Consider the following 25,407-nt stretch of genomic DNA (forward strand, 5'->3'; position numbering starts at 1 on the left):
ACAGGAGACTCAAGCTGAGATACGACACATTGCAGTTCAGCAGACACCAGGAGGAGAGGAGAGCTGGAACTCAGGCTGGGTGTACAAAGGATTTTATCTAAGCCACAGTTAACCAGGTAAGCCATAGGGAATTCATTCAGACACTTACAACAAGATGACCACATGTATAACTAACATTCTGACAGTTGAGTAATTAGTAACGTTTATGTCTGTGTATGTGTGCGTGTGTGTGTGTATGTGTGTGTGTGTGTGTGTGTGTGTGTGAGAGAGAGAGAGAGAGAGAGAGAGACAGAGAGAGACACAGAGAGAGACACAGAGAGAGAGAAAGAGAGAGAGAAGGTGTATTTCTGCAGGTGTGGTTGTGTTTGCGTGTGTAATGCCTTGTAAAGGTGCTTGTACAGTTGACTCTGTTGTTGTGAGAGTTGTTTTTATAATGAATGAGATTCCTGGGGCCTGCGCTTTGGGTGGGAGACTTAACCAGGCCAAATCTGAAGGGGATTATCAAAGTAAGACCAGAAAACAGTCAAACTGCCCCAGCCTTTGTTCAGCACTGCTACAGGCAACACTGTGAGAGTGAGGTCCATAACAGCATCTCTCTATTTCCACCCAGAAAGCGAACACAGTTTGATTCGAGCTTTTCATGGTGGATCATGGATCCAAAGGTGAACTGACAGCTGCAGACATCACAAAGAAACAAACTTGGATTCTTAAGAGCCAAAGTAAGTAACCTTCTTCATGACCTTAAAGTAGTCTTACTTTCTTTCAGTCATACTAGATGGTTATGATTGAGGGAATGATTGTGTTTTCAGACTGACGTGTGGGTAAATAATAAAACTAGCATGTCATTGTGATTGTTTGTAAAGCCTTCCTGCAGGGGAAGGTTGACCATGAATTAAGACAAAGAGCTCCTTTGACTCATTAACATTGTAACCCAAACTAGACAGGAGCCAAGTGTCCTTGGAGACAAAACCCGCTACTAAACTAAAAGTATATTTGATCAAGTCTCTCCACATGAGCCGTTCAGTTCAACTCTGGATAAACCCTCCATAGAGCTACAATAGATTTCCTCAGTTTCCATCAGAGTATTTCAGTTCTCCAGAGATCTCCTGCCCTATGTCTCCTCCTGCCCTCCCTCCTGCAGTGTCTCTCAGACCCTAAGCAGCAGGCATCTGTGGGCCCAAAAGACAGACCACATATTATTTACTCACTGAGAAGAATTTAAGAGGCTTGTATTTCTGAGTTACAGTCCAGCATTGTAGAAAACAATGTTGTCAGGAACAAAAAGCATCTTCAGCCTTTTGGTCGATTATAGATTGAGAATGTGGTTCCCAATATGGAATGGAATGTCAAAAACAGTCACAACCTGTTACAACATCATGTCCCACTGCCACAACCAGGCTGGGAGGGTGAATGAGGCTAACAGATGGTGCTCTGTGTACGTGTGGTTCCTGAGGGAGAAAGAGGCAGCTTCAGTGATGGGGGATCCAGCAGAGGACAGAGAGAGGCTGACCAGCCAGCAAGCCCTGTGTGTCCCTGACCAGAAGACCTCCAAACCAGCCTGCTGCTCCACACTCAAGGTCACTAAAGGGACAGTGCAAAACAAAAACAGAAAAAGAGTAAATAAATGTTGGAGGTCAGGGGGGCATTCCAGAAAGCAGGTTATGCAACATAACCAGGTTAGTTAACCCACCAGCTGATTCACAATGTTGCTACAACTCTGGGTGTCAGCTGGAGTTGTTGAGATCCTTTCAATATTTATTTTTCTCTATGTTTAGGAGGTATGGGTTACTTGTGGAAAACAAATGTGTGTGACCTTAAATCGCTTTTATGGGAATGTCATCCAACATCAAAAATGAGTTTGAAGGAATTTCTCAAGTGAAGATGTTGAGCTGGAGCCATGGTGATCGGTGATGAGGTTGTAGAGTGTTTCTAACACTTCTTCTCCTCCACAGATGTTCATCGTAGCTCTATCCTTCGCCTACTTCTCTAAGGCTTTGGCAGGGACTTACATGAAGAGCTCCATCACTCAGATCGAGAGGCGCTTCGATCTCTCCAGCTCCCTCATCGGACTCATCGACGGCAGCTTTGAGATGGGTACCTGCCCACAAACATCTACAACCAACTTTCTGTTTTTTTCCCCCACTCACCTTCACTTCTAGTCGTCTGTTGAGCCTTGAATTACATTCTCTCGTCAGGTTAAGAACATGTCTTTGATACACCCTGAAGAGCAAGAGAGGTTTTAGGATGCTAACCTGGTCCTCGGTGGTTTAGATTGGTGTTGAATCCTGTTTGTCTTGGCTGTTTGCAGGAAACTTGCTGTTCCTGGCTCTGGTGAGCCATTTTGGAGCTAAGCTGCATCGACCTCGACTCATCGGCATGGGCTGCTTCCTCATGGCCGTGGGCTCCTTTCTCACCGGCCTGCCACACTTCTTCATGGGACGGTGGGATTCCACGTGTAGATTACGAGTTTGTGTCAAAGCTGCAAGAAAAAGTGAAAAGAAATGACTGAAATGTATCTCTCCTGTAGATATAATTTTGACACGGTCATCCAGGGATCTCAGAATGAGAACATCAGTATAGCCCCCTGTGCTCACCCCATGAGACAGGCCTCTGTTGTCCCAGAGATACTGATGGAACCATCCTCTGACAGCAACACAGGTAGGGTCATGTTATCCACTCCAGCGTCTCCTGTCTCTGCGTATTGTGTCCAGTATTTGTAACTGTAAGGTATGTGTGTGTGTGTGTGTGGACAGCCTGTGTGAAAGACTCCAGCTCTCACATGTGGATCTATGTGTTCCTGGGGAATGCCCTGAGAGGCATTGGAGAGACCCCCGTCACACCCCTCGGCATCTCCTACGTTGACGACTTCGCCAAAGCCGAGAACTCTCCTTTTTACATCGGTGAGCTGTCTCACTGCAGACAGAGCCATCGCTCTCTCAGTCAATTCAGTGTGTAGATGTGAATCAGGATGTAGTGGTCATTCAGTGTAGTTCCATTGGACTGAGGTTTCTGTAATGTGATTGGCAGCTTGTCTGCAGACTATCACTCTGTTGGGACCCATGTTTGGATTTCTACTTGGCTCCTACTGTGCTAGGCTCTATGTCGATATTGGACATGTTGATATTGGTAAGTGGCACACATCAAACTCACTTACTGTCTTGTCTATTATGTACTTGCGGTAAGTGTCAGTAAGCGTGTTGTTGTTTGTTTGAACTTTTATTGTGAAAGGGAACAGGGTGTGGTTTTCCTGGTGTGTGTGTTTCTTCCAGAGAGTGTGACCATCACCCCTAAAGACGCCCGGTGGGTGGGGGCCTGGTGGCTGGGTTTCTTTGTCTCCTCCATCATCTTACTACTAGCCAGCATCCCCTTCTGGTTCCTACCCCGCTCGCTGCCCAAGCAGGGCGAGGAGAACAAGCTTCCATCAGATACTCCAGAAGGGGTGGAGAATGGCACCAACCACAACAATATGAAGATGGCCGACATTGCCAAAGGTAAGCTGACAGGAGGTGTGAGCAGATATGAAATGCTGTTAAAGCTCATCGAAAAAGACACAAAGCATCAAGAAGCGACAGTCATTTTAGTTTTGTTGTTTTTCCACAGGCTTCCTGCCCTCCCTGAAGAGGCTGCTGGGAACTCCAGCCTACTTCCTGTTGTTGTGCGGCAGCATCCTGAAGTTCAACTCCTTCATCGGCCTGCTCACCTTCAAGGCCAAGTACATGGAGCAGCAGTTCGGACAGTCGGCATCCAGAGCCAACTTCCTCATAGGCCAGTCACAGCCCCTCACTGCTCATTACTGCACAAAAAGAACATGCTCACTATTCCAGCATAGATGAAGACTTTCCAGGAAAGGAAGAAAGGAAAAAAGGAAGCAAGAATAGAGGGAAAGGAGGGAGACACAAGTCTGTTCAAAAATAGACAGAATCTTAAAGCACACTTAAAACAGCCCTCACCCCTCAACTGTCAGATTTGATCAGTCTGACCTCACCCCTTCCTTCTCACTGCAGGTGTGCTCAACCTGCCAGTGGTTGCCATAGGGATCTTCCTGGGTGGTCTGCTGATGAAGAGGTATAAACTGAGTGTTGTCTCTGGCGCACAGCTATCCTTCGTCACTTCCTTCCTTGCCTACCTCCTCCTCCTCCTCCAGTTTGGCACCAAGTGTGACAACGTGCCCATGGCCGGCCTGACCGTGTCCTACAATGGGTAAACAAGAACACCGGATCCCTCCAGATCCCACCTCATTACACCAGATCTCACCAGATCCCACCATTTGGCATCCCACCTGGTAACACCAGATCCACCATTTAGCATCCCACCTGGTAACACCAGATCACACCAGATCACAACAAGCCAAAGATCCCTGGTTGATCTCAACCAAAGACACTTTTTAAATATCTTTCTCCATATAATTCATGTAGTATTTCGATGCCACAGGGCGTCGGTCGACCATCTCTGGTAGATCCTGACGCTCTGTGTGTCAGGTGAGTGTGGTGTGGTAGTGAACTGTGACCTACCCCTCAGGACCCCAGGGCTGTCCTACAATGACAGCGAGCTGTTCTCTGAGTGTAACCAGGACTGCTCCTGCTCGGTCAGGGAGTGGGACCCTGTCTGTGCCCAGAACGGCCTCACGTACATGTCCCCATGTCTGGCTGGCTGCGTTGCATCGTCCGGCTACGGCAAGAACACGGTAACCACAAGGATGTTGGACGACACGGCATGTGCTCATGTGGTTTAGAATTATAGAGATGTCATATTCTAGAATGGTTCCTGAGTTGAGTACACAAATATTTCTATTGATATTACTTAAAAGAGTAAAACCTGCCGTATCAATACTTTCAGGCTAAAATAAGTATTCTTCTATTTCTTTTTTCTGTCATTTTTGATTCTCAATGTCTATTTTCCCACCAGGTGTTCCACAACTGCAGCTGTGTGTCCTCCTGGCCTCCAGGGGGCAGTGCTTCTGTGTCTCTCGGCCAGTGTCCTCGCGGCAGAGACTGCAGCCGCAGCTTCACCTCCTACATGGCCGTGTCAGTCCTCAGCTCCTTCATCAACTCTCTGGGAGCCACTCCAGGATACATGGTCATCATCCGGTCTGTGCCATCATCCATCACACCTAACATCAAGTCCTTCTCTCATTCCACACGTTTAAAAGGCTTGGTTTTGCTTTAGCAAATGTACTTTCTCTTTTACTTGACTTTACAGCTGGCTGGGGGGCCACGTTCCAAACCCTTTGGCAATCTTTCCTCCCTTCCTTCCTTCATTGAGGTGTTCACTTTCCAGCACACCTTACGTGTGCTTCCTTCCTTTGTTTTTTCAAAGTCAAACCACAGCCAGCCAGTCAGTCAGTGTACACGTTCCAAACTTTCTCAACAACATCCTCCTTCGCTTCAACTATTCACTAGCCTATCAGTGTCCCTGTTCTGATATGAATGACTCTGATTTAGATGCATCAAGCCGGAGCTGAAATCCCTGGCCCTGGGCATCCAGACGCTGGTGGTCAGAACACTAGGTAAACCTCCTCCTTTTCTCTGCTGACGTTTCAAGATGAAATACACATTCTGAGGTGTTGCTGTCGAGTGTCCAGTCTCAGGGTGTGGTGTCCAGGTGCCTACTGACCTGTACTGCCCCTGGGGACGGTAGGTGGCATCCCAGCACCTGTATACTTTGGGGCGCTGATCGACTCGACGTGTCTGAAGTGGGGCGTGAAGAAGTGTGGGGGCAGGGGAGCCTGCCGGATGTACGACTCTGACATGTACAGGTAAGCCTGCCTGAGATGGACGACGTGAGACATACACCTGTAGGGGTGCATTGAGCTTTCTCCGGTGCCTTCTCTGTAAATGTTGACACTGTTGGTAATACAGATTGAAGGTACACTTTGAGTGCATGGGTCATGGGAGTGGCCTGTATGTGTGCATTAGTGTCTGTTAGATTGTGTGAGCGTGTTTCTCTGTGTGTGTGTGTGTGTGTTCTGGTCAGTGTTGTGATTTGCCCTGTGTTCTGCATGCAGAGTGATATTCCTGGGACTGATCACCTGTCTCAGTGGCTCCTCCTACATCTTCATCATTGCCGTCATCATCCTCCTCCGAAGGCAGTTCCGAAAGGAAGGGGTCAAGCTGTTGGAACAGCCTGCCCCCCCAAACACAGGCATGGAACTCCAGACTCCCCCCAAACTCCCCGAGGAGCGAGGACAGACCCCCACGGAGGGGAGGGGGGAGTTGGAAGGGGACGGGCTGCGCACAAAGCCCCAGACTGAAGGACAAACACCCCTCCCCTCTCACACAGGCACAGAGGCAGAGCCATCCCCCAGTCAAACAGGGACAGCCGCCGGTCTTCCTCCGCCCGACACAGGAGAGAAGGAGGAGGTTGTGGAGGAGGGGAGCCAGCTGGAGGAGAACCAGGAGGCCCAGGTGCACTGCTCTCCAGGGGGAGGAGGAGGGCAGAGAGGGTCCCATGAGCATGCCAACGGCTCAGTCGAAGGAGAGGGGCAGACTTGTCCCAGAGAGACGACCATCCCGAACCAGGAGGACCAGCTGTCACCCAGGGACAGAGACAGGACAAACCAGGCCGCTACTAGCAGTCCTGTTAGTCTGCAGATACTGCCATCCTAAATAGACAAACAGCACTGGAACACACGTACTAAAGCGTGTGTCTAGTACGTACTCAACACACGTACTAAAGAGTGGTAGCGCAATGTTAACACACACACATACACTCTCACTGCTGCCTGCTCTGTCCAAGAAGCACACCTTTGGGACCATGCAGGCAAAGACACCTCTGTCAAACATTCCTTTTGTTAGTAAAGTTTGTTTTACATTGTAATAAAAAAAACTGAGTACATCTTCACTAAAGCCACCGTTATTACCAAACCTCACGTGACCATTATAAATGAGTTGTTTGGAGTGGGATGCATTCTCTCAGAAACATTATTTTTCGGTCCAGTCATGTTGACTAAACAACAGTGAGCAAAACTATCCAATTATACTATCTGTGAGTCATGCATTTAATTCAGTCCCAAGTGTGTGGCACGCGTAGTGGCAATGGTGGGTTCATGCATTGTGCTGTGACCCAATCAATGACACTGTGTGTGTGTGTGTGTGTGTGTGTGTGTGTTTGTCTGAGCAGTGTGACTGACACACACTTTTGCAATGTGTTCAGTTCACTCAGACATTCTAATGGGAACTGGCCTATCAGTGCTGCTCAGATAGAGAGAGACATAGAGAGAGAAAGAGAGAGAAAGAGAGACATAGAGAAAGAGAGAGGGAGAGAGAGAGAGAGACATAGAGAAAGAGAGAGGGAGAGAGAGAGAGACATAGAGACATAGAGAGAGAGAGAGAGAGAGAGAGAGAGAGAGAGAGAGAGAGAGAGAGAGAGAGAGAGAGAGAGAGAGAGAGAGAGAGAGACATTTCATTAACAGAGGGCTCATGATATCATCAACCTCCTTGACTGTGATCTCTGACCTCTGACCTGCAGAAGAGAGCAGAGTGTGGTTCATAATCATGTGTTATAATCATTTCCTCACCTGCATCGCCATGGGAACAAAGGGATACAGTAATCTAGCCAATAAGGGGTTATCTGAGTTTTATTGCATTGCACCTGGAATGTAATAAACCTGACTCTCCACTTGGTGACAGTAAAGGAGTTAAATGGTGCTAACAGTAATTTGGGGCAAAAGGACGCTCAAAAGTGATGAAAGGTATCAAAGATATTGACAAAACATTGTCTTACATTTAAGAAATCATAAGTTACTAATTTTCTATGAGAACAAGCGCACAACAGTTGTTATTGACACCAGAGAAGTTCTAGAAGACATGAACTGCCCTGTCCTCCACACTCAGCTCATGTTCTATTCTCACACTAGACGTGTCTCTCTGCCTCCTCCTCAACCCACCCAGATACTTCAAACTCCCCTCCTCTGTTCCTCCTCTCTTCTCAACCCTGTCACAAGATTGCTCGAACCAACCTCAACCTCACAGTGACACTCAGAAATGTGTGTACGCATGTACGCACTCGTGTCGTTGCAGGTGTGTGTGTGCGCGCAAGCGTTTGTGTGTGTTGCAGTGTCCGTCAGAAGGCACACAGGACGGACAGACGGACAGACAGGCTTCCATTAAGCTAGTCCCATCCCACTAACTCTCCTCACCACCATGTCCCCAGGCTCAGGGCTGTGGGCAAAGCCCTGCACTTATCAGGAGCCTGCTATGACAGTGGGCCCCCCGGAAGCCTGCCAGTGGTGGGGGAGAGAAGGGGTCTGGGGGGTGAGGGGGTCTGGGGGGTGAGGGGGTCTGGGGGGTGAGGGGGTCTGGGGGGTGAGGGGGTCTGGGGGGTGAGGGGGTGAGGGGGTCTGGGGTCTGGGGGGCGGGTGCCTGTCAGAGCCCACACACTTTGTGACGGGACACACCATGACAAGTTGACAACTTTCCTCAAGATCTGTGGTTGCGATCAGGACGTTTTTCTAACTACACATATCTGCAAAATATTTAATTGTTGATGTCCTTTGTGGAGGAAGGAGAACATGGCTCAGTGATTTGAACCCGAGTTCACTTTCTGAATATTCAGCTCACAGACTGAAGTCCACGGTACGGTTTCTAACACCCTCCCAGTCTGTGTACATTTCATCACCTCCGGATGAGCTAGGAGGTCGCCACAGACAGAACTCTTGGAAATAAGAAGTGAGTGCTTAGAGTTTGTCACCCCAGACACTTCATATAATGTCTTGGTGTAAAATGAATGTCTCTGGTTTCCTTGTTTCGCTGTCTTCAACCCAGAGTGAGTTTACAGAAAACCAACGCATTGCGCTGGTGATGATGATGACGATGATGACGAAGGTGATGATGAGGAGGATGACGTATGTGTGTGCGTGTGTGTGTGTGCAGGGAATGTGACCCTAGTTGTTTCTTCAAGTGAACCCCCATCCCTGTTAATGGAAAGACCAGGCTATATTTGGAGAGGCTGATGTCACAAGTGGTTGTCGGGGAAGCCTATAACAGTGTGCGACTGTGTATGTGTGTGTATGTGTGTGTGACAGCCTGACTAAAGACGGCCACTGCACTAGGTTCTCTGGAAACAAAGACTACTGGGCTCAAATACTGAGGGTGAGTCTCTGAACCAGGTTCTTTTTGGCATTATCTCTCTCTTTGATTGTCTCACTGGATGGGGGTTGATGGTAATGAGGTTCAGAGATGTGTGCTGCAGCAAATGAGTTTTAAGGAAGTCTATACTTTGCTCTTGGTGATGCATTTTGGTTTTTATATTTGTCATTAGGCCTACAGGAGTTTTTTTTTAAATATATATTAGTTTTTTTATTGCATGTTGGAAGCGAAGATACCTTTATATTTCTGCCTTTCTGCAATGATTTCTCTGTGCTTTTGTGTTGGGGAATGCTTAGAGATGGTTCCCTGGATATTCCAGGAACGCAGCCCTCTCTCTAACTATGCTTAATCAGTGTAAGAGTTTATACAATGTAATGTTTCGTTCTTTAAGGAAACCCTCGTGCAATATGTATCACCTGAGAATTCCCGTGCTTCTAATCATCCCGCTTGTCCTGCTGCCGTGCGTGATCACCGCCCCTAGCAACAGGTAAATGCGCGCGACGCTCTGATATCATGTTTGCGAGTCTTTTGAGTCGTTTTCCGTGCAATTTTCTGAAAGTATCGTTGTTCCAAAACAACGTGTGCCGTTTAGTCGAAGGTTAAGTGGGGGAACGAAGTAGGAAATTATGTGACAGATTATGTCTCCCAATTTAGTGGCCGATTATCAGATTTGCGTAATTGAAATTACTGTCATCTTGAACAAATCAAAATCCACGACCTGGGCTAATATAAAGTCGCCTTCTGAGACGGATATCGTTGTCTAGGAGCTTCTCTGCGCTGTCCAGTCTAGGTGGAGGACGTTGCGCACGAGAGAGTACAATTGAACACTTGTAGAGAGGCCACTCGAGGATTGAGCTGATGATTTGAAGTGTGTATCAGTGAGTGGTTTGAGCTGTTCTGACACTTGCCTGCCTCCTTTCGGATCCAGGTACTTCAGCCCCATATCAAGCGGGCAGGAAAGCGCACCCCCGGAGAGAGAAGACTGGCTACTGCCAGAATTGGTCTCCAACCCTTTCCTCAGTCTCGTGGTCGCACGTCCCCAGAGAGGGCTCACAGCTGTCAACAGGTATTGTCGCTCATGTGTTTTGCCTTTGTTGTTGCTGTTGGTGGTGGTGGTGGTGGTGGTAGTATTTTAATGTTTTTTTTAGGTCTTGACTCGATACAATTTGTGGAATAATAATAAGAGCTTGTTCACTTCTCATTTGACCTAAATTAGTTGCTGATTCGTTGATTGACTGGTTAATTGATTGATTCATTAACCTTAACTCTTTGATCTCATTTCTCCCATCAGCCACCACATAGAGAAGCGGAAATGCAACACCGCCACCTGTGTGACCCAGCGACTGGCAGACTTCCTGGTTCGCTCTAGCAACACCATTGGTACCGTTTACGCCCCCACTAATGTGGGCTCCAGCACCTACGGAAAAAGAGAGCTGCTGCAGCCACCCAGCTACTTTCCTCTTTAGGATTGGAAACAACTGTAGTTACTGTAGAATAGCAGCCGCTATAGGTTCACTTCATGTAAAGACAACATGTTTACTATTGAAAAATAATTCACATCTGGGATTACACTTTTTTTTTTACAATAAAACAACAGTGCCTTTGGTAAAAAAAATATTAAAATTAAACACAAATGTTGGTAGGTTATTGGTACACAGATCAGAGACTGGGGGAGATGTTTAAGGCAGTCGTGCAGCACGACCCAAATATGGCATGTGAATCAAATGTACTGTAAAAAAACAAACAAACAAAAAAGTAAACTGATGTAAAGGCATATGAAATTCAAATGTTGTCCTTCTGTTTGTCTGCTTGTTCATTCGGTTTTTATAATAAAGATTGAAAATATTTTGAAAGTCAGTTTTGCTGCACCTCATTCAAAGGACCCCATGTAGGGCTGGCAGAACAGTCATCTCGATGGCTAGTTCCACAGCCAGAGATTATAGCTGGTTGTGAGAGCTGAAAACAGGTTATACATTTAACTTCAGCCCCTACACTGGTAATAACTTATTTGTTGTTTGTTGGGAAAAGACCAGCATATAAAATACAGATTGCATCTTTTTTTCTCATTGTATTAATGTATTGTATATATTATTGTACGTTGTCCTAAATACATTTTTTCTCGATGCTCAAAGTGTTGAAACATAACAAACCACATATGGAGGACATTAATGCAATCCAGAATGACTAAATAAATGCCACACATTTACTAATACAAGTTCATACTTTATGAAATGTAAACTATTAACACATATAGAAACCGTGCTGTCCAAACTTTGAGAATCGTCAGGGACCCCAGACGGTGATGACACCCCCTAAACACATGAGAGGTGATGATTAGGTAAGAGGAGAAGGGGTGTGACGCATGGTATTGACACCCGTTTGATGAACAGTGCTCCGAATATTATGAGACAATAAATCCTGTTTAACCTCTACCTAAGAGGTATGTCAAAAATAGAACACAGGCATGGTTTTTGCTGATGAAGCCAAACTCGCTAAAGCCATTAACTGTAACATCGACTCTGTGTGACAGGTCAGACATGAAAGAGAGTGTTGAGACCCTCATGAAAACAGCACAGGTGTCCATGGGTTAATGCACAACATCAATTCCCTGCAATCATTAGAACAAGCTACTGGATCTACATCCAGAGTTGTTTACACACAGCAACTAATTATCGAAGAGAAGGGTGATGTGTGATTGAATTCCAGACTGTTATCCTTCTGCATCAGCCCTCATCTACTGCCCCTGGACCTCATTTACCCTGAAGTACCTACTCAAAGAGCAGGATGGGTGTATGAGATGGATTCATGTAACATGTAAAAGTGTCAAGTGTGAAAAATGTATTTAACTCATGTTGATTTGTTTTTTTGCATCATCTGTCAGAAATAGCAGAAACAGATAAACACACGCTGGAAGTTGAAAAATGTTTAACAGTCCCTGAACTGATGAGTTCTGTCAGACTGTCTCTCACACAGGCTATTTTGTGGTTTGTTACATTTGCATTTGTTCATGAATCATGCAGAATGCTCCACCACACTGTATAGTGCTGTATGAATTATGCGTCTATGTGTCACACTACTTCAAATTACTGACAGTTGGAAAACTGTGCATTGTTGCTTGTTGTCTAGTAGTAGTAGGATAATTCCTAAAGCAAATTAGACTCATCTTTCTGATTTGGTTGTAAAGCTGCCATGAATGAATCTGGGGTCCAGAAACGATTCATCTGCATCATTGTCAATCTAGTACAGAGACAGAATATAAGGATGGTGAATGGCACAACCAGAGAGGAGCTGAACTCTTCAGCATGGGTTGTCAGAGTTCACAGAGAACAAAGAGAGGCAGAGGACAAGTTAAAAATGAAGAACTCTGGTTTTTCAGACAGTATCTGATCCATTTACCACTAATTGGTCCCGGTTCTCTTTTGTTACTATTGTGAAACGCCATTGTTCTGAAATAATGCACCCCGACTATGTTCAATAACAGTTAAATACTGTATAACAGAATAATACATGTCTATGTATTGGAATGGAATAACTGCCAATGTCACTGAACTTAAAAGCCTTGCTAACTTTTTTTTCGTTTTTAATTTAATCTCCATTCCCCAAGTGAGTCATTAACTGCCTGTGGCATTTCACCTGTGATACAATCCACAGTGTGCCTTCAGTAATTACCCCAACAGGAGCGGAAATGTGTTTTGAGTCTAATACAGGATCTCTTTCCAGTCTATCCATCGTCACAAACCAGACTCTGATAGCCTGTCAATGGTCATGTTCTATTGAGCCTATCTCTGTCTGTGGATGTTTCTTCTTCTGGCGTTAATGTCTGCATGTTCTGTAATAGAAGGGCAAGAGGCCACCCTTGCTGTCCAAGGCTATTAAGATGCTAACCACATACATTCAGTTCCATTGGGTCCACTGTGTGTGGATGTGGATGTCTGGTTGAATCAAACCCTAATTCTTGTGTAGTATTATTAATTACCACAGGCAGTTTCATTAATACTGCACTGATGACTGATTGACGATTTGCCATCTCTTTCTCCTTCTCCCTTTGTTGCTTTGTACTCAGAGTCCTATAGCGATCTCATTTCAGGACAAAAGTTAACATGCATGAGGAGACGAAGATAGTTTCAATCTAATGACTATACATCAGTCTTTTATTCATACGAACATACTGTATAATGGTCTGCATGAGCGGGCCCACGTTGTCGTGACATCAACAACTTGATTTCAATCTGTTCTTCCCCATCTCCATCCCTTCTCCCGACCTTTGGAATCTCTCTCTTTCTCTCTTTCTCTCTTCCTCTCTCTTCCTCTCTCTTCCTCTCTCTCTCTCTCTCTCTCTCTCTCTTCCTCTCTCTTTCTCTGTCACTCACATACACAGACAAGCAAACGCCAACCAACCCTAAACAAAGAATGACCCACCACGCAGGTCAGTGGTACAGGCAGATGGGGTGAGAGTGCATTCAATCTGAAAGGCTGAAATTGAAACTGTCAGGCCGGGGGTAATGTTGTTTTTGTGTGCATGACAGATTGCCTACCACTCCACCTACTGATGGGGAAAGCTCGGGCGTGTCGTGTCACACGCTCGTGGGTGCTGTCCTAACAGTCGTTTTTCTTATTCTGATGGTTTTATTTCTAACTGGATGCTTCCACTCTCTATTTATATCTGATGACGCATACTGGCAAAACATTTGTGTTTTGGTCTTGAGGGGAGGGGCCATATCTGATTAAATTGTCCCATCAAAACTAAACCAATGAAAAGTTGGTGTACTTTTTACAGTGGGTCTTCTTAAAACATTCAAGACCCTCTGTGTGTTCCGATGTTCAGGATTTCACGAGAAAAATAAGCATGGGAACCTTTATCTTGACTTCAGAGGACTCCTGTTTGATAAGCAGACTAGTTATCTACGCACACTCTGGATAACCTTTATTGTAGTAGAGTGAACTGACTGTAATGGCTACACTTAACTGGACATTCTGGCGAAAATGCTTTTAGACCTTGGCGCTTGCCGTAGTCTATGGAGAAAACAAGGAAGTAGCAATACCGCACGTTTGTGCCTGATGCCACAACATCGTTAGTATACCAGTTGTATTTTATCACCGCAAATAGGATCACGATGTTTCAAGCAGTAATCTGTGACTGAAACTTTTTTTTAAAGAATGGGATAAGGACATTGAAGAAATTGACAATCCTAGCCAGTTTGGAAGCTTTGCTCTGCACAAGTGAAAGTTATATATATATTTAAAAAAAACGAATGATGGCAGAAAATAAAGAAGGGACGTTTAGGTTTGTTGTTGTCGGTGGGGGAATCGCAGGTGTAACTTGTGCTGAGCAGGTGAGCATCTTCAGCATATTGAACAGTTCTTTCCTGGGTCCTCTACAGTAACACCTGAGTCATTTTTGTATTGAATTAAAGCTAGCCAGCTACTGTAGTATTCTTTTACAATTAATCAATCAATTTTAACTTAAATTGTACTCAAATATATTTCAAACACTGACAAATTATTGACAGTTGGCCTCCCAGTTTCCATCGAGTGATGTCGCCCTTCTGACTGCAGCTCCTCAGATAAAGACAGTTACACATTTTAAACAGGTAAGCAGGTTGTTGTCCAGTCTGTTACTGTTTCAGGAATGACCTAAACCAGATAGTAGCTAACCCTTTATCTAGTCTGCTACACAGTATAGATTGTCCATGGCATTAACTGCATACTATCCACTTTGTATGACACCCCTGGGATATCCCTTAATGCTCTCAGAGCCTAATAACGTGTTGGATCTCCTCCCTGGTCCTGGTTAGGTGTCAAAGACTCTGGAGGAGTTTGATGTGGAGGAGTGTCCCTCCAGCGTCCTGGAGGAGAAGTACACTAACCTGAAAGTAATCCAGTCTGCTGTCACAGGCCTTCAGCCACAGCTACATGTAAGTGCAAGGGCCTGGGCAGGCAGAATGGGATCTCTCCTTTACTGTCTCACAGGAAAACAATTGCTAATAAACATTTTGGGTACTGAACAATAGCTTGTTCTTTTTTTGTTTTGTTAAACAGTGGCATGGATCTTTTCCACAATCCACCTAGTCTGTATTTGTCTCTTACATTTCTGAAAAAGCTAAATGATCTCCACCTAAAACATAGTTTGTTTGTGTTCTGTCCTCAAGTCCACCTGACTTCCTGTCAAGCACTGCCATCTTGTGGATATTGTGTCTCTTGTGATAAACTGTATTTATCAGTTGAAGGAAATGGCTTATTTAGTGTGACTGATATTCTGATCCTGACTGCTCTCAGACTCTTCACACTGTAGACGGTCAGGAGATCCTGTATGAGAAGCTCTGTATCTGCAGCGGGGGAAGACCCAAACTACTCACCCAGGACAACCCCTTTGTCCTGGGGATACGAGACACAGATAGCGCCCAGGTACACTTGGGTGCCCTGCTCTGCACAGTCTACAGTCAACCAACCACCTGTTACCGTTGAATCAAATATACTTAGTTTCTGGGTATTGGTCAGTATACTGTTATTGGTATACTGCTATACCTATTGGAATTTATCTGCCCTTTTGTCTACAGGAGTTTCAAAAGCAGTTATCTAAAGCGAAAAGAATAGTGGTCATTGGGAATGGAGGCATTGCCTTGGAATTAGTGTGAGTACATTGCACTATGAACACCACTTAGTGCTAATGCTCCTTTTTTGTTGTTGTAGTTGAATTTGAATGAATCTGCAACCCAGATCTGAATAATCCACGTGCAGTATTTTGCCTTTGCAGGTACGAGGTGGAAGGTTGCGAGGTCATTTGGGCTGTAAAAGACAAGGCCATAGGAAACACCTTCTTCGATGCAGGAGCCGCCCAGTTCCTCATCCCATCCCTGGCGACCGCGAAGCCGGGGAGAGCTGTTCCGTATAGGAGAGCTCGCTACACCACTGAAGGGGCTGGAGCCTTGGCTGCAGCTACCTCAGGTAAACACACACCTGCTTCACTGGGACTTATGGGCAGGGATATTGGCAGAAATATGCCAGAAGGAGGAAAATAATGATGTATGTTTCACTGAATACACGCTTCATGCGTGTGTTTAAGGTGGAGATCGTAGGGTGACAGAGCCTGGCAGTGCCCTGGGACCAGACTGGCACGAGGACATCACTCTGAGAGGAGCACAGGAGGAGGTGCATGTGTGTGTGTGTGCACGTGTGTCTGCATGCATGCGTGTAACTGTGTGTGTAATCTGTACCTCTGTGCTGTGTCCAGGTGTCTCACAGAGTGACCATGGAGTACCAGTGCGAGGTTGAAAAGATCTACACACACCAGGAATGGCTGCATTCAAAGCATGCTCTACACACAACTGACACAGGTCTGGAGGCCTCGTTGCACTTCTCGTTTATGATTATAGGAAATGTCAAATGTAAATATGCCTTTCCTGTCCACTAATCCTCTCCCTCTCTTCCTGCAGTATCATGGAAGGTGTACGTCCAGCTGACCAATGGGAAAACGTTTGGCTGTGACTTTATCGTCAGCGCCACAGGTGTCGTGCCCAACACAGAACCATTCCTCCATGGCAACAGTGTAAGGAAACAGTTACACGCACAGTATTGACAGACCTTTGTCTCACTTAAGTGTTAACAGGCTGTGTGTGTGTGTGTGTTTCCATACATGTGGTCAGTTTGCGCTGGCGGACGACGCTGGACTGCAGGTGGATGACCACATGAGGACGTCAGAGCCTGATGTGTACGCCGCGGGAGATGTGTGCACTGCATGCTGGGAACCCAGCCCGCTGTGGCAGCAGGTAGGCTACAGACATGACCCCCCCCCCCCCCCACGAGCGGTTGCGGCCCCTTTAACAAGCAACCTTCAACTGGCCTCTGACCGACCTGACTGGTTGGGATTTGAGAAGCAATGTCTGTCTTTCCGTGTGTCTTTTTCTCCTCTGAGTCTCGTTCTCCGTCCATCTCCCCTGTAGATGCGTCTGTGGACGCAGGCTCGACAGATGGGCTGGTACGCAGGCCGCTGCATGGCCGCTGACGTCCTGGCTGAACCCATAGAGCTGGACTTCTGCTTCGAGCTCTTCTCACACATCACCAAGTTCTTCAACTACAAGGTACCGTGGTTTTTGGTGGTCTGCAGACCTGGGCCAACTGTCTTGTGGATTTCAGCCACATTGAATTAGAACTGCACAATGAGTTTCCTATTTCACGTCACATATTGACATGAGTTTCTCTCCCATCCTGTCCTCCCAGGTGGTCCTTCTGGGGAAGTTCAACGGCCAGGGCCTGGGCCTTGACCAGGAGCTGCTGCTGCGCTGCACCAAGGCCCTGGAGTACGTCAAGGTGGTCCTGAGCGGGGGGAGGATGATGGGGGCCGTCCTGATCGGAGAGACTGACCTGGAGGAGACGTTCGAGAACCTCATTCTCAACCAGATGGACCTGACGCCTTATAGAGACGAGCTGCTGAACCCCAACATAGATATAGAGGACTACTTTGACTGAGGCTACGTGCTGCAGACAAGAGGGAAACCAAGTGGTTTTCGAGCCAATACGTTTTTATCTACAGGGTCTTGCACATCCGTTTTATTTAAGTGTGATTTGAACGATTGTTGTAAATTAAGTTTAAAATAAATTATTTTGCTGACTGGGGTGTGCTTTGGCATATAAACATGGACTAAGGCTCGATAGAGGGTTGGTCTGGAGGATGTTCCCTGCCTGCCCTCTACTCCGTGTGTACCTTCAAATGACCACCAGATGGCATTTGAGCACCACATTAGTTCAAACCTGTTTTATTAACCAAAAGGTGTTCAATTCAAAGAACAAAGTGCCTAAAAGTTTCACAGCAAGGCTTAGTGCTGTACCTGAAGTCGCTGTAAAATAATACACAAAGAGGCAAGCCAAATATAAAAACATTAATGAAATATCAAGAAGGTAGTGAGCTTAAAAAATATATTTCTAGGCACACAAGCTCGGTAATAAGATATCACAATGATATCAAATTATACACAAAATACACTGAATGATGGAACATATCACAATGATATCAAATTATACACAAAATACACTGAATGATGGAACATTTCGGATGCGGAAAAACGATTAGTAACATATTTCATGAGTCAATACCAGATGCCATCGAGGTCATCTCTGGATGAGCTTTCTCCTAGAGCTGACTCTGGTCCACAGGTTCCTCGCTGTCTTGGCAATGGTCGCCCCTCGAGGCAGGCGCAGGCTCTTCAGAGGCTCCCTGATACAGGCCAGAACCCCTGGCTCTGGGTGCTGCTGCAAGTACTCCTGGGAAATGTAGTTGATTCGCCGCAGCTGCTTGCTGTAGTAGTTGCGGAGGTCACAGAGCTCCTCCACAGCTCCCTCAGAGATGATGGAGATCTGGGAGGGGGAGGCGACCAACGCTGGCCCCTGGTGGTCGGGGCTGGAGACTGCAGGGGCCGGAGGAGACTGATCTTTGCAGGATCTCCTCCGTCTCTGAGGGGTCGTTGATTTACGTTTGGAACTAGGTTTGATTGGTGGAGGTGTGTGCTCGTTGTCTATAATATTGATCTCTACGTCCACCTCTATAGCGGTGGGTAAGACAGGCCCATCTCCAGAGTCCTCCTCCTCCTCCTGATCAGGGTGGTTCTGTTTCTTGGCTAGGTTCTGTTGGTCTTTGTCCATCTTCACTAGCTTGGGTCTCGGCAGAGGACTGCCGTTGCCATTGACAACAGCAGGTGTTAAAACGTGTTGGGCTCCAGCACTAGACTCATCCTCCTGTTAGAGACAGGAAACAGCCAGGGTCAGCGACCTTTCACCTTACAGCATAGGATCCATTTCCTGTGACTAAGCGTTAGACGGAACCCATAACCCGGACATCGAGTGTTTAGCCCCTGTTCAATCAGAGTTTGAGGTGAACCAAAAGGAAAAGTGCTGCTTTAAAGACTTAACACCAAACATGCAGCAGGAAAGGCCAGTTTAACAGATAGTCAAACAGCCTCTAAACATAACTAGACAGACAAACCCATGTTAGTGGGTCTAGTTAGTGAGGCACAGCATTAGTGAAAGCATGCTCTGTACTGAATGACGTGTGTGCAGTGACAGGACATACACACAGGGTTGAGTTAGGACAGAGACCATGAGTGCTGACTGTGTTAATGACAAGCAATGTTTATGTATGGATATAGAAATGGGACATGCATTTTCCCTTCTCACCAAGGATAACCACCTTGTTGTCCCCCCAAAAAAATTAGCACTTGTTTTATCATAACCCAAAGACTGACAGACAGTTGCCTTGACGATGCCATGCCCAAGATGCGGTGGAGCAGTTGAAACAGAGAATAAATGAACTGTACTTTCTTTCTCTCTCTCTCTACCTTCCCTCCAGGAGAACTAGAGGACAGGGTTTTTCTTGGCTTTCTTGTTGCCTGGGGGGCTGGCAGCTGTGTCCCCGCTGGCTCTCTTGGCTCCTGGTGGCTTTACCTGGTCACCACACCCTTTAACCTGCAGGTCAGTGACATTAGCTTGATACCTGGCAGGCTTCACACACTGTGGATGGGATCAGGAGGAGATCAGGACAGGGACATGGGGACATGGGACATGGGACATGGGACATGGGGACAGCACAGGATATCTGCTCCCCAGGTCTCAGGGAGCATCACTCCTCACTGTCCATCACAGTCTGGTGATGACAATGTGCGTCAGAATACCGAGGAGATGGACTTCTTTGAACCTTCACCCCCCCTCCCCCATGTAAGGGAATCAGAGGTTGTTGATCCATCTTAAGAGTTGATTATCGGAGTAAATAAAAACGTTAAATTTGAGACCGAGGTGATTTGAGTGAGTGAATCAGATCAGAAGTTGTCTCAGTGGTTAAGGGTGGCTTCTTCTAACAGTGTGTTGTTAGATTGCTAGAGGTGATCACAGGTGGTAAAAGATGGTGTTGGCAATGATTACTGCTCTAGAAAAGCTTTGGAAGAAAATGCAAGTTGTAGGAATCGTATGCGGCAGAAATACATATTTAAAGAACTAGATGTTTGATTTAAGATTAAGACCTTTTTGTGTCACCTGGGAAATATGTTTTACTTACCTCATGGGATCTGTAGTTAATTAAATAAGTGTCACAAAACATAATCCAAAAAGCACAATGGTTTATAGGAAAGTGGGAAAAACAGGTCAGAGAACAACACAGGAATAAAAGAGAGATTTCACAGTAGAACAAAGAAGTAAAAGAGAAAAGATGAGAGAAGAGGATTAAGTATTTAAGACATCGACTCACATATCACAACAACAAAAAAACACTGAAGAACAACTAGAAATGTCTCCCTTCAGTGTGTGCGTGTGTGTGTGTGTGTTCTGTACTGACCGTGGTCGTGTCTGCTGCTGCCAACCCCGTCCTCCTCATCTTCATGCTGATGGAGTTAGCTTGGCTCCTCAGCAGAGCAGCCTTACGACCAGGCTTCAGGTAGAAGTAGGTGGTGTACGGTGTGAAGCTGAAGTCCTCACTGCCAGGACGAGGCCAGCCACACATCAATAGACAAACCAGCTACAGATGGCTGTGTGTGTGTGTGTGTGTGTATGTGTGTATATGTGTGTGTGTGTATGTGTGTATATGTGTGTGTGTGTATGTGTGTGTGTGTATATGTGTGTGTGTGTATATGTGTGTGTGTGTATATGTGTGTGTGTGTGTGTGTGTGTGTAACTGCTATGTACAGGGTGTTGAACCTTAGGTAGCCCTGGATGAGCAGGCGGACGATGATGGCCTCCACCTCCGGTCGAGAGAGGCTGGTGGTCTGGATCATCTTCCTGCGTTTGGCCGGGCCCTTGCCCATCCAGGCCTCCACCACCTTCAGAGGGGTCATCTTCTCGTCCAGAGAGGCTGCCAGCTCCACGATCTGGAGCACCTCCCGGGCATAGTTTGTGATGTCCACTGTGATGTAGTCTGCGACACAAAGGCAAGGGGACATGAGAACACCAGTCAGACCCAGACAAGCAGGCAGACAGACGGGTAGGCAGACAGACAGACAGGTAGGTAGGCAGGGAGACAGACCGTTCCCATGTCTGCAGACATCACACATCTGGTTGCATCCTTCATCATCCCAGACTTCATCAAAGTGAACCGCCATGACTGAGCGCCGACACCTGGACAGAACAGACGGGAATCAGCAATGGTAGTACACCTCCATCCACCAGTCCGTCCCTCTATGTCTTCAGTACCTGTCCACGTTCTGGCAGTAGTCCACCATGGTCAGAAGCTTCTTCTGCCCCACGTTCTCCATGACAACCATGGTGCTGATCCTGAAGATGTCCGCAAAGCCGTAGAACACGATACAGTCTGCAGGACGGTCATCCCTGCCTGAAAGGGGGAAGAGAGGGGGGGGTGAGGTGGAGAGAGAAAATTGATGATAGACATTTACGTGAATTCCTTGTGTAGTTTTCCATTAACAGATGTTCTTCTCAGACAAAAAATGTGTCGCAGTTGAGGAAAATTATAAAAATGAGTGAATGAGTCCCAACCTGCACGTCCACTCTCCTGGTAGTAGTTCTCTATGGACTTGCTGATAGTGTGGTGGATCACAAACTTCACGTCAGGCTTGTCGATGCCCATGCCAAACGCCACCGTGGCCACCACCACCTAGAACAGTCATCAATACCCTCAAACTAAACAACACGCAGAGGTCGAAATGGAACCGCTCCTTCCTGCAACTCCAGGTCAGAGAGCAAAGCTCCAAATTCCCCAAGTTTACTCCAAAGTCAAAGGAGGTCAGCAGGCCTCTAGCCTGGCCTGGTTCGGTGTGCATTGGTGTTGGTGAGTACCTGGATCTTGTTATTGGTCCATTTGCGGTGGATCTTGGACTTATCGTTAGGGTGCATGTTGGCGTGGTAGGGGTATGACACGATGCCCTTCTTCTCCAGGTCGGAGGACACCACCTCTGCATCCTTCTGAGAGAACACGTACACTATCCCTGCAGGAACCAAACACATCCAAAACGCTGACTCCATTTAACCAGGAGAGTTACATTAAGCAGGCTAATAAGAGTGTCACATAAGCTTTGAATCAACCTTGTAAAGCGTTGGGGACAGCAGAGGTGGAATACCTGACTGGTCCTGGTATCTCTTCTTGATCAAAGCTGATATGTCCGCAATTGATGTCTCGTGGTTTGCATCTTTCATTTGAACCTGAGAGAAGCAAGCAAGGCATGTTAAGGGTCACAATAAATAAACGTATGTAGCGTTCTTCAGAAGGTCAGAGCATCACTGACAGGAGTGTGTGTGTGTGTGTGTGCGCGCGCTTGCGGATGCTTGAAGGGCAGGTGGGCAGCCAGGTAAGTGCAGGAGTGCGGTTGCCATGGCGCGCTCACCTCGTAGTACAGATTAGTGCGGTTAAAGGAAGCGGTGAGCGTGATTGGCTCAGGCACGCACAGGATCTTCTGACAGTCCTTCAAAACGCTGCTCGTTGCCGTGGCAGTCAGGCCTAGCAACGGCACGTTAGGGAACTGCCTCTTCAGGATCCCCAGGAGCTTGTAGTCTTCACGCGTGCGAGGAGAGAGGACGTTATGACTGTGTGTAACACGTGGATGAACATGCACATAAATGCAGTTATGGAAAAAAACGGTCAGAGACAAACTGCAAGGATGGCAGACTACACATAGGCTACGCAAAATCTGGAAAACGTCACAAGGTAAGTCACCTGGTCTGAAGTCATGCCCCCATTGGCTGCAGCAGTGGACCTCGTCAACGGCGATGCGGCTGAGCCTGCCCGCCTGATAGGCCTTCTCTAGACGTGACATCAGCAGCTTGCTCTTGGCGATCTTCTCCGGAGTGACGTACAGCATCTTAAAGGGGGCCTTCGGGTCTGTCAGTCCACCCATCACCATCTTCGCATGCTCCTGCATGGACACATAGCTCAGTCCATCACTGTCGATAATGGCCATGAGAGTGCAAACTGGAGGTGTGGGGAAAGCAGGGGCAGGAAGAGAAGTGGTGTTGTGTTGTCTAGGATGGTGTTGGTCCTTTACCTTACTGCTGGATGCGTTGAGTGAAACTGCTGACACGTCTCTGGCCTTCAAGTACATAAGCTGATCTTCCATAAGCGACACCAGAGGAGTCACAACCAGGGTGAAACCTAAAACACACGCACATTAGGACAACAGATGGGTGATTCTCCATGAAGAGGCTAATGCGTGTTTGCCCAGAACCATTAGCCTGACCACTGCCACATTGGTCCTATAACAACGCCATAAGGAGAGTTTAGAGCCAAGTTGATAATGAAACTGTGTGTGGGTGTGCGTGTGACCTTACCCTCGGAGCAGACAGCAGGTAGCTGATAACACAGACTCTTGCCGCGTCCAGTGGGCATCACTAAGAACAGATCCTTGCCAGACATGCTCAGGTTAATGGCCCTCAGCTGCAGGGGACGAAACTGAGACAACTGGAACGCATCCTTCAGCTTCTCCTCCAGCTCCTTGGACCAGGGGAAATCTAGAATGATGGAAGAGATCATAAGAAACCGACTTTAATTCTGAAAGGTTCACCTTCGAACGCATCACAACACTATCTGATCTCAACAGGAAACAGTAGCATAAACTGTTCACTGGCACTGGCAACCTCAGTGGAGAGTAATGCGGGAATCTATCCTGTACTGTACCAGAGTTGTCATAGAGTTGCATCTCCTTCTTGCTGATAGGCCCGGCTCTGGAGGACTGTGACGAGGAGGAGGAGCCTGAGGGCTGGGCGGAGTCACATGCCTCCTCCAGCTTCCTTAGAAGGTGTTTCCTGCGGGAACTCAGACTGGTCTGCTTCTCCAGCAGCTCTGCTACCTGCAGCTCCACCACCTCCAACTCCGCCTCCACTGAATCCAGCTCTGCCTGCACCTCTGAAGAACGGGAGGCCAAAAGGTTTATGTTTCATCATGCTAACACAGATAAGTAAAACAAAAAGTCTGTAAACAAATCTTATCTGGCCTAGGTGGCATAACTGCCAACTGACATAAGCCTGGATACAAGTCACACCCTGTTCTACATCCTTTACCTTACCTTTACCTTTAGTCATTTAGCAGACGCTCTTATCCAGAGTGACTTACAGTAAGTACAGGGACATTCTACCCGAGGCAAGTAGGGTGAAGTGCCTTGCCCATGGACACAATGTCATTTGGCACGGCCGGGAATCGAACCAACAACCGTCTGATTAATAGCCCGACTCCCTAACCGCTCAGCCATCTGACCCCTTCATAGGGATTACTAGGATGAGCCTAGGTCTTGCCTATCCACAAGCTTATGCTGTGGCCCTCTGGGACCGAGTGTGACATGGTAGAGCCAGCTGTGAGTTGGGAGAGAAGTCTAACACTTTCCTAGTTACTAATGACCTCTGTGTCACGGGTGGAGGTGTAATGATCTCAGACACACTAGTCACGCCTCTGGGGGGGAGAGCAAATGACTGTACCTGCCTCTCACGGGCGTCATCTGCTGAGCTCTACGTCTCTCACACTAAATAAATGTCCAGTACTCACTGAAACATGATGTTTTATGCTCCAATGTTATTTCTTCAACTCATACAGTGACATACCGTCATTTTAAGAAGGAACAATAAAATCCAATCAAATGTACATTTCAACAGACTTACCATTTGTACTTTCACTTTCCATTACCAAAGCTGTCTAAGCTTGCTACCTCGAAGGAGATAACCTCGTCGAAGGAGATAACCTCGACGTAAAGCTAGACGTAAATCTGGAAGAAGAAAAAACAATGTGCAGCTTTAACAAATGATCATGGGTACATTACTACCACTACTAATTGTGCATGCTGGCCCGTTAGTCTACATAACACAATTAACTACTGTGTTGATAATGAATAGGAGATGATCCTGCCATCTGGCTTGCATAGTCGTCCTCGATCTGACAACCCACCTGCTCACTATTAGCTAGGCTAGCTAGCCAGCTTTGAGACTACAGTGCTTTAGATTGCTTTGATTGATAGCCAACGCATTTCAAAACAAATTATGAATTGCTGTGCATTGCTATTTTAGGGAACATTTGTAGTAATCTATTGTTTAATATGAAAAATAAACTCACAACTCGTTGACGTTGACTTCACCATTCAGTCTGTATGTTTGGACTCCTATTGATGGTTGGTTGCTAGACAGCTCGCGCTGAGAGCTTTGGGAGCCAATCCGGTGGCGACGGCTTTCACTCTTTAGTGTTTCTGGGGTGTGTTCACGTCACGCCATGCACTCATCTAAGCATTTACCTAATGGTTTAAAAGCAATACACAATATTAATACATTACATCGAGTACATTTTTAATTTTGCATTGTGATTTATCATTTCAAAGTTCTGTATCGTCGAGGCTCCATATTCAATATGTTTTGAAAC

At 46.6% G+C, this 25,407-nt stretch overlaps 4 protein-coding genes across 7 annotated transcripts; 3 read left to right on the forward strand and 1 right to left on the reverse strand.

Annotated features, from left to right (window-relative positions):
• The first annotated feature begins 1,539 nt into the window (after positions 1-1,539).
• LOC124469554 (solute carrier organic anion transporter family member 1C1-like) lies at positions 1,540-5,759 on the forward strand. Its single transcript, XM_047022925.1, has 11 exons — positions 1,540-1,577; positions 1,953-2,094; positions 2,754-2,900; positions 3,028-3,126; positions 3,270-3,491; positions 3,601-3,765; positions 4,005-4,200; positions 4,519-4,684; positions 4,906-5,087; positions 5,442-5,506; positions 5,638-5,759. The coding sequence occupies exons 2-11, from the start codon at positions 1,953-1,955 to the stop codon at positions 5,757-5,759; spliced, it is 1,506 nt and encodes a 501-aa protein (XP_046878881.1). The 5' UTR covers positions 1,540-1,577.
• A 3,734-nt stretch (positions 5,760-9,493) lies between these two features.
• On the forward strand, positions 9,494-10,552 carry LOC124469730 (islet amyloid polypeptide). The gene is made up of 3 exons (XM_047023204.1): positions 9,494-9,573; positions 10,015-10,152; positions 10,378-10,552. The coding sequence occupies exons 1-3, from the start codon at positions 9,494-9,496 to the stop codon at positions 10,550-10,552; spliced, it is 393 nt and encodes a 130-aa protein (XP_046879160.1).
• Positions 10,553-14,111: 3,559 nt separating this feature from the next.
• Positions 14,112-17,718, forward strand: pyroxd1 (pyridine nucleotide-disulphide oxidoreductase domain 1). Its single transcript, XM_047022841.1, has 12 exons — positions 14,112-14,419; positions 14,597-14,677; positions 14,882-15,001; positions 15,363-15,491; positions 15,644-15,717; positions 15,841-16,031; positions 16,150-16,235; positions 16,318-16,420; positions 16,520-16,632; positions 16,730-16,852; positions 17,027-17,164; positions 17,304-17,718. Exons 1-12 carry the CDS (start codon positions 14,339-14,341, stop codon positions 17,550-17,552), a joined length of 1,488 nt encoding a protein of 495 aa, XP_046878797.1. The 5' UTR covers positions 14,112-14,338; the 3' UTR covers positions 17,553-17,718.
• A 105-nt stretch (positions 17,719-17,823) lies between these two features.
• recql (RecQ helicase-like) lies at positions 17,824-25,407 on the reverse strand. 4 transcript variants are annotated; one of them, XM_047022909.1, is made up of 16 exons: positions 25,108-25,407; positions 24,660-24,763; positions 23,686-23,913; positions 23,340-23,519; positions 23,057-23,163; positions 22,729-22,927; positions 22,400-22,566; positions 22,136-22,217; positions 21,855-22,003; positions 21,555-21,672; positions 21,255-21,393; positions 21,088-21,179; positions 20,763-20,979; positions 20,404-20,542; positions 19,394-19,541; positions 18,727-18,815 (listed from the first exon to the last, which is right to left on the reverse strand). In XM_047022909.1, exons 2-15 carry the CDS (start codon positions 24,679-24,681, stop codon positions 19,431-19,433), a joined length of 1,950 nt encoding a protein of 649 aa, XP_046878865.1. In that variant the 5' UTR covers positions 24,682-24,763; positions 25,108-25,407; the 3' UTR covers positions 18,727-18,815; positions 19,394-19,430. The 4 variants fall into 4 exon arrangements, with proteins under 4 accessions (XP_046878863.1, XP_046878865.1, XP_046878866.1 ...); XM_047022910.1 differs by having other exon boundaries at positions 18,731-18,815; positions 19,415-19,541; XM_047022908.1 differs by having other exon boundaries at positions 18,733-18,815; positions 19,398-19,541.

The sequence above is a fragment of the Hypomesus transpacificus genome, chromosome 7, assembly GCF_021917145.1.
Source record: "Hypomesus transpacificus isolate Combined female chromosome 7, fHypTra1, whole genome shotgun sequence".
Classification (NCBI taxonomy): Eukaryota; Metazoa; Chordata; class Actinopteri; order Osmeriformes; family Osmeridae; genus Hypomesus; species Hypomesus transpacificus.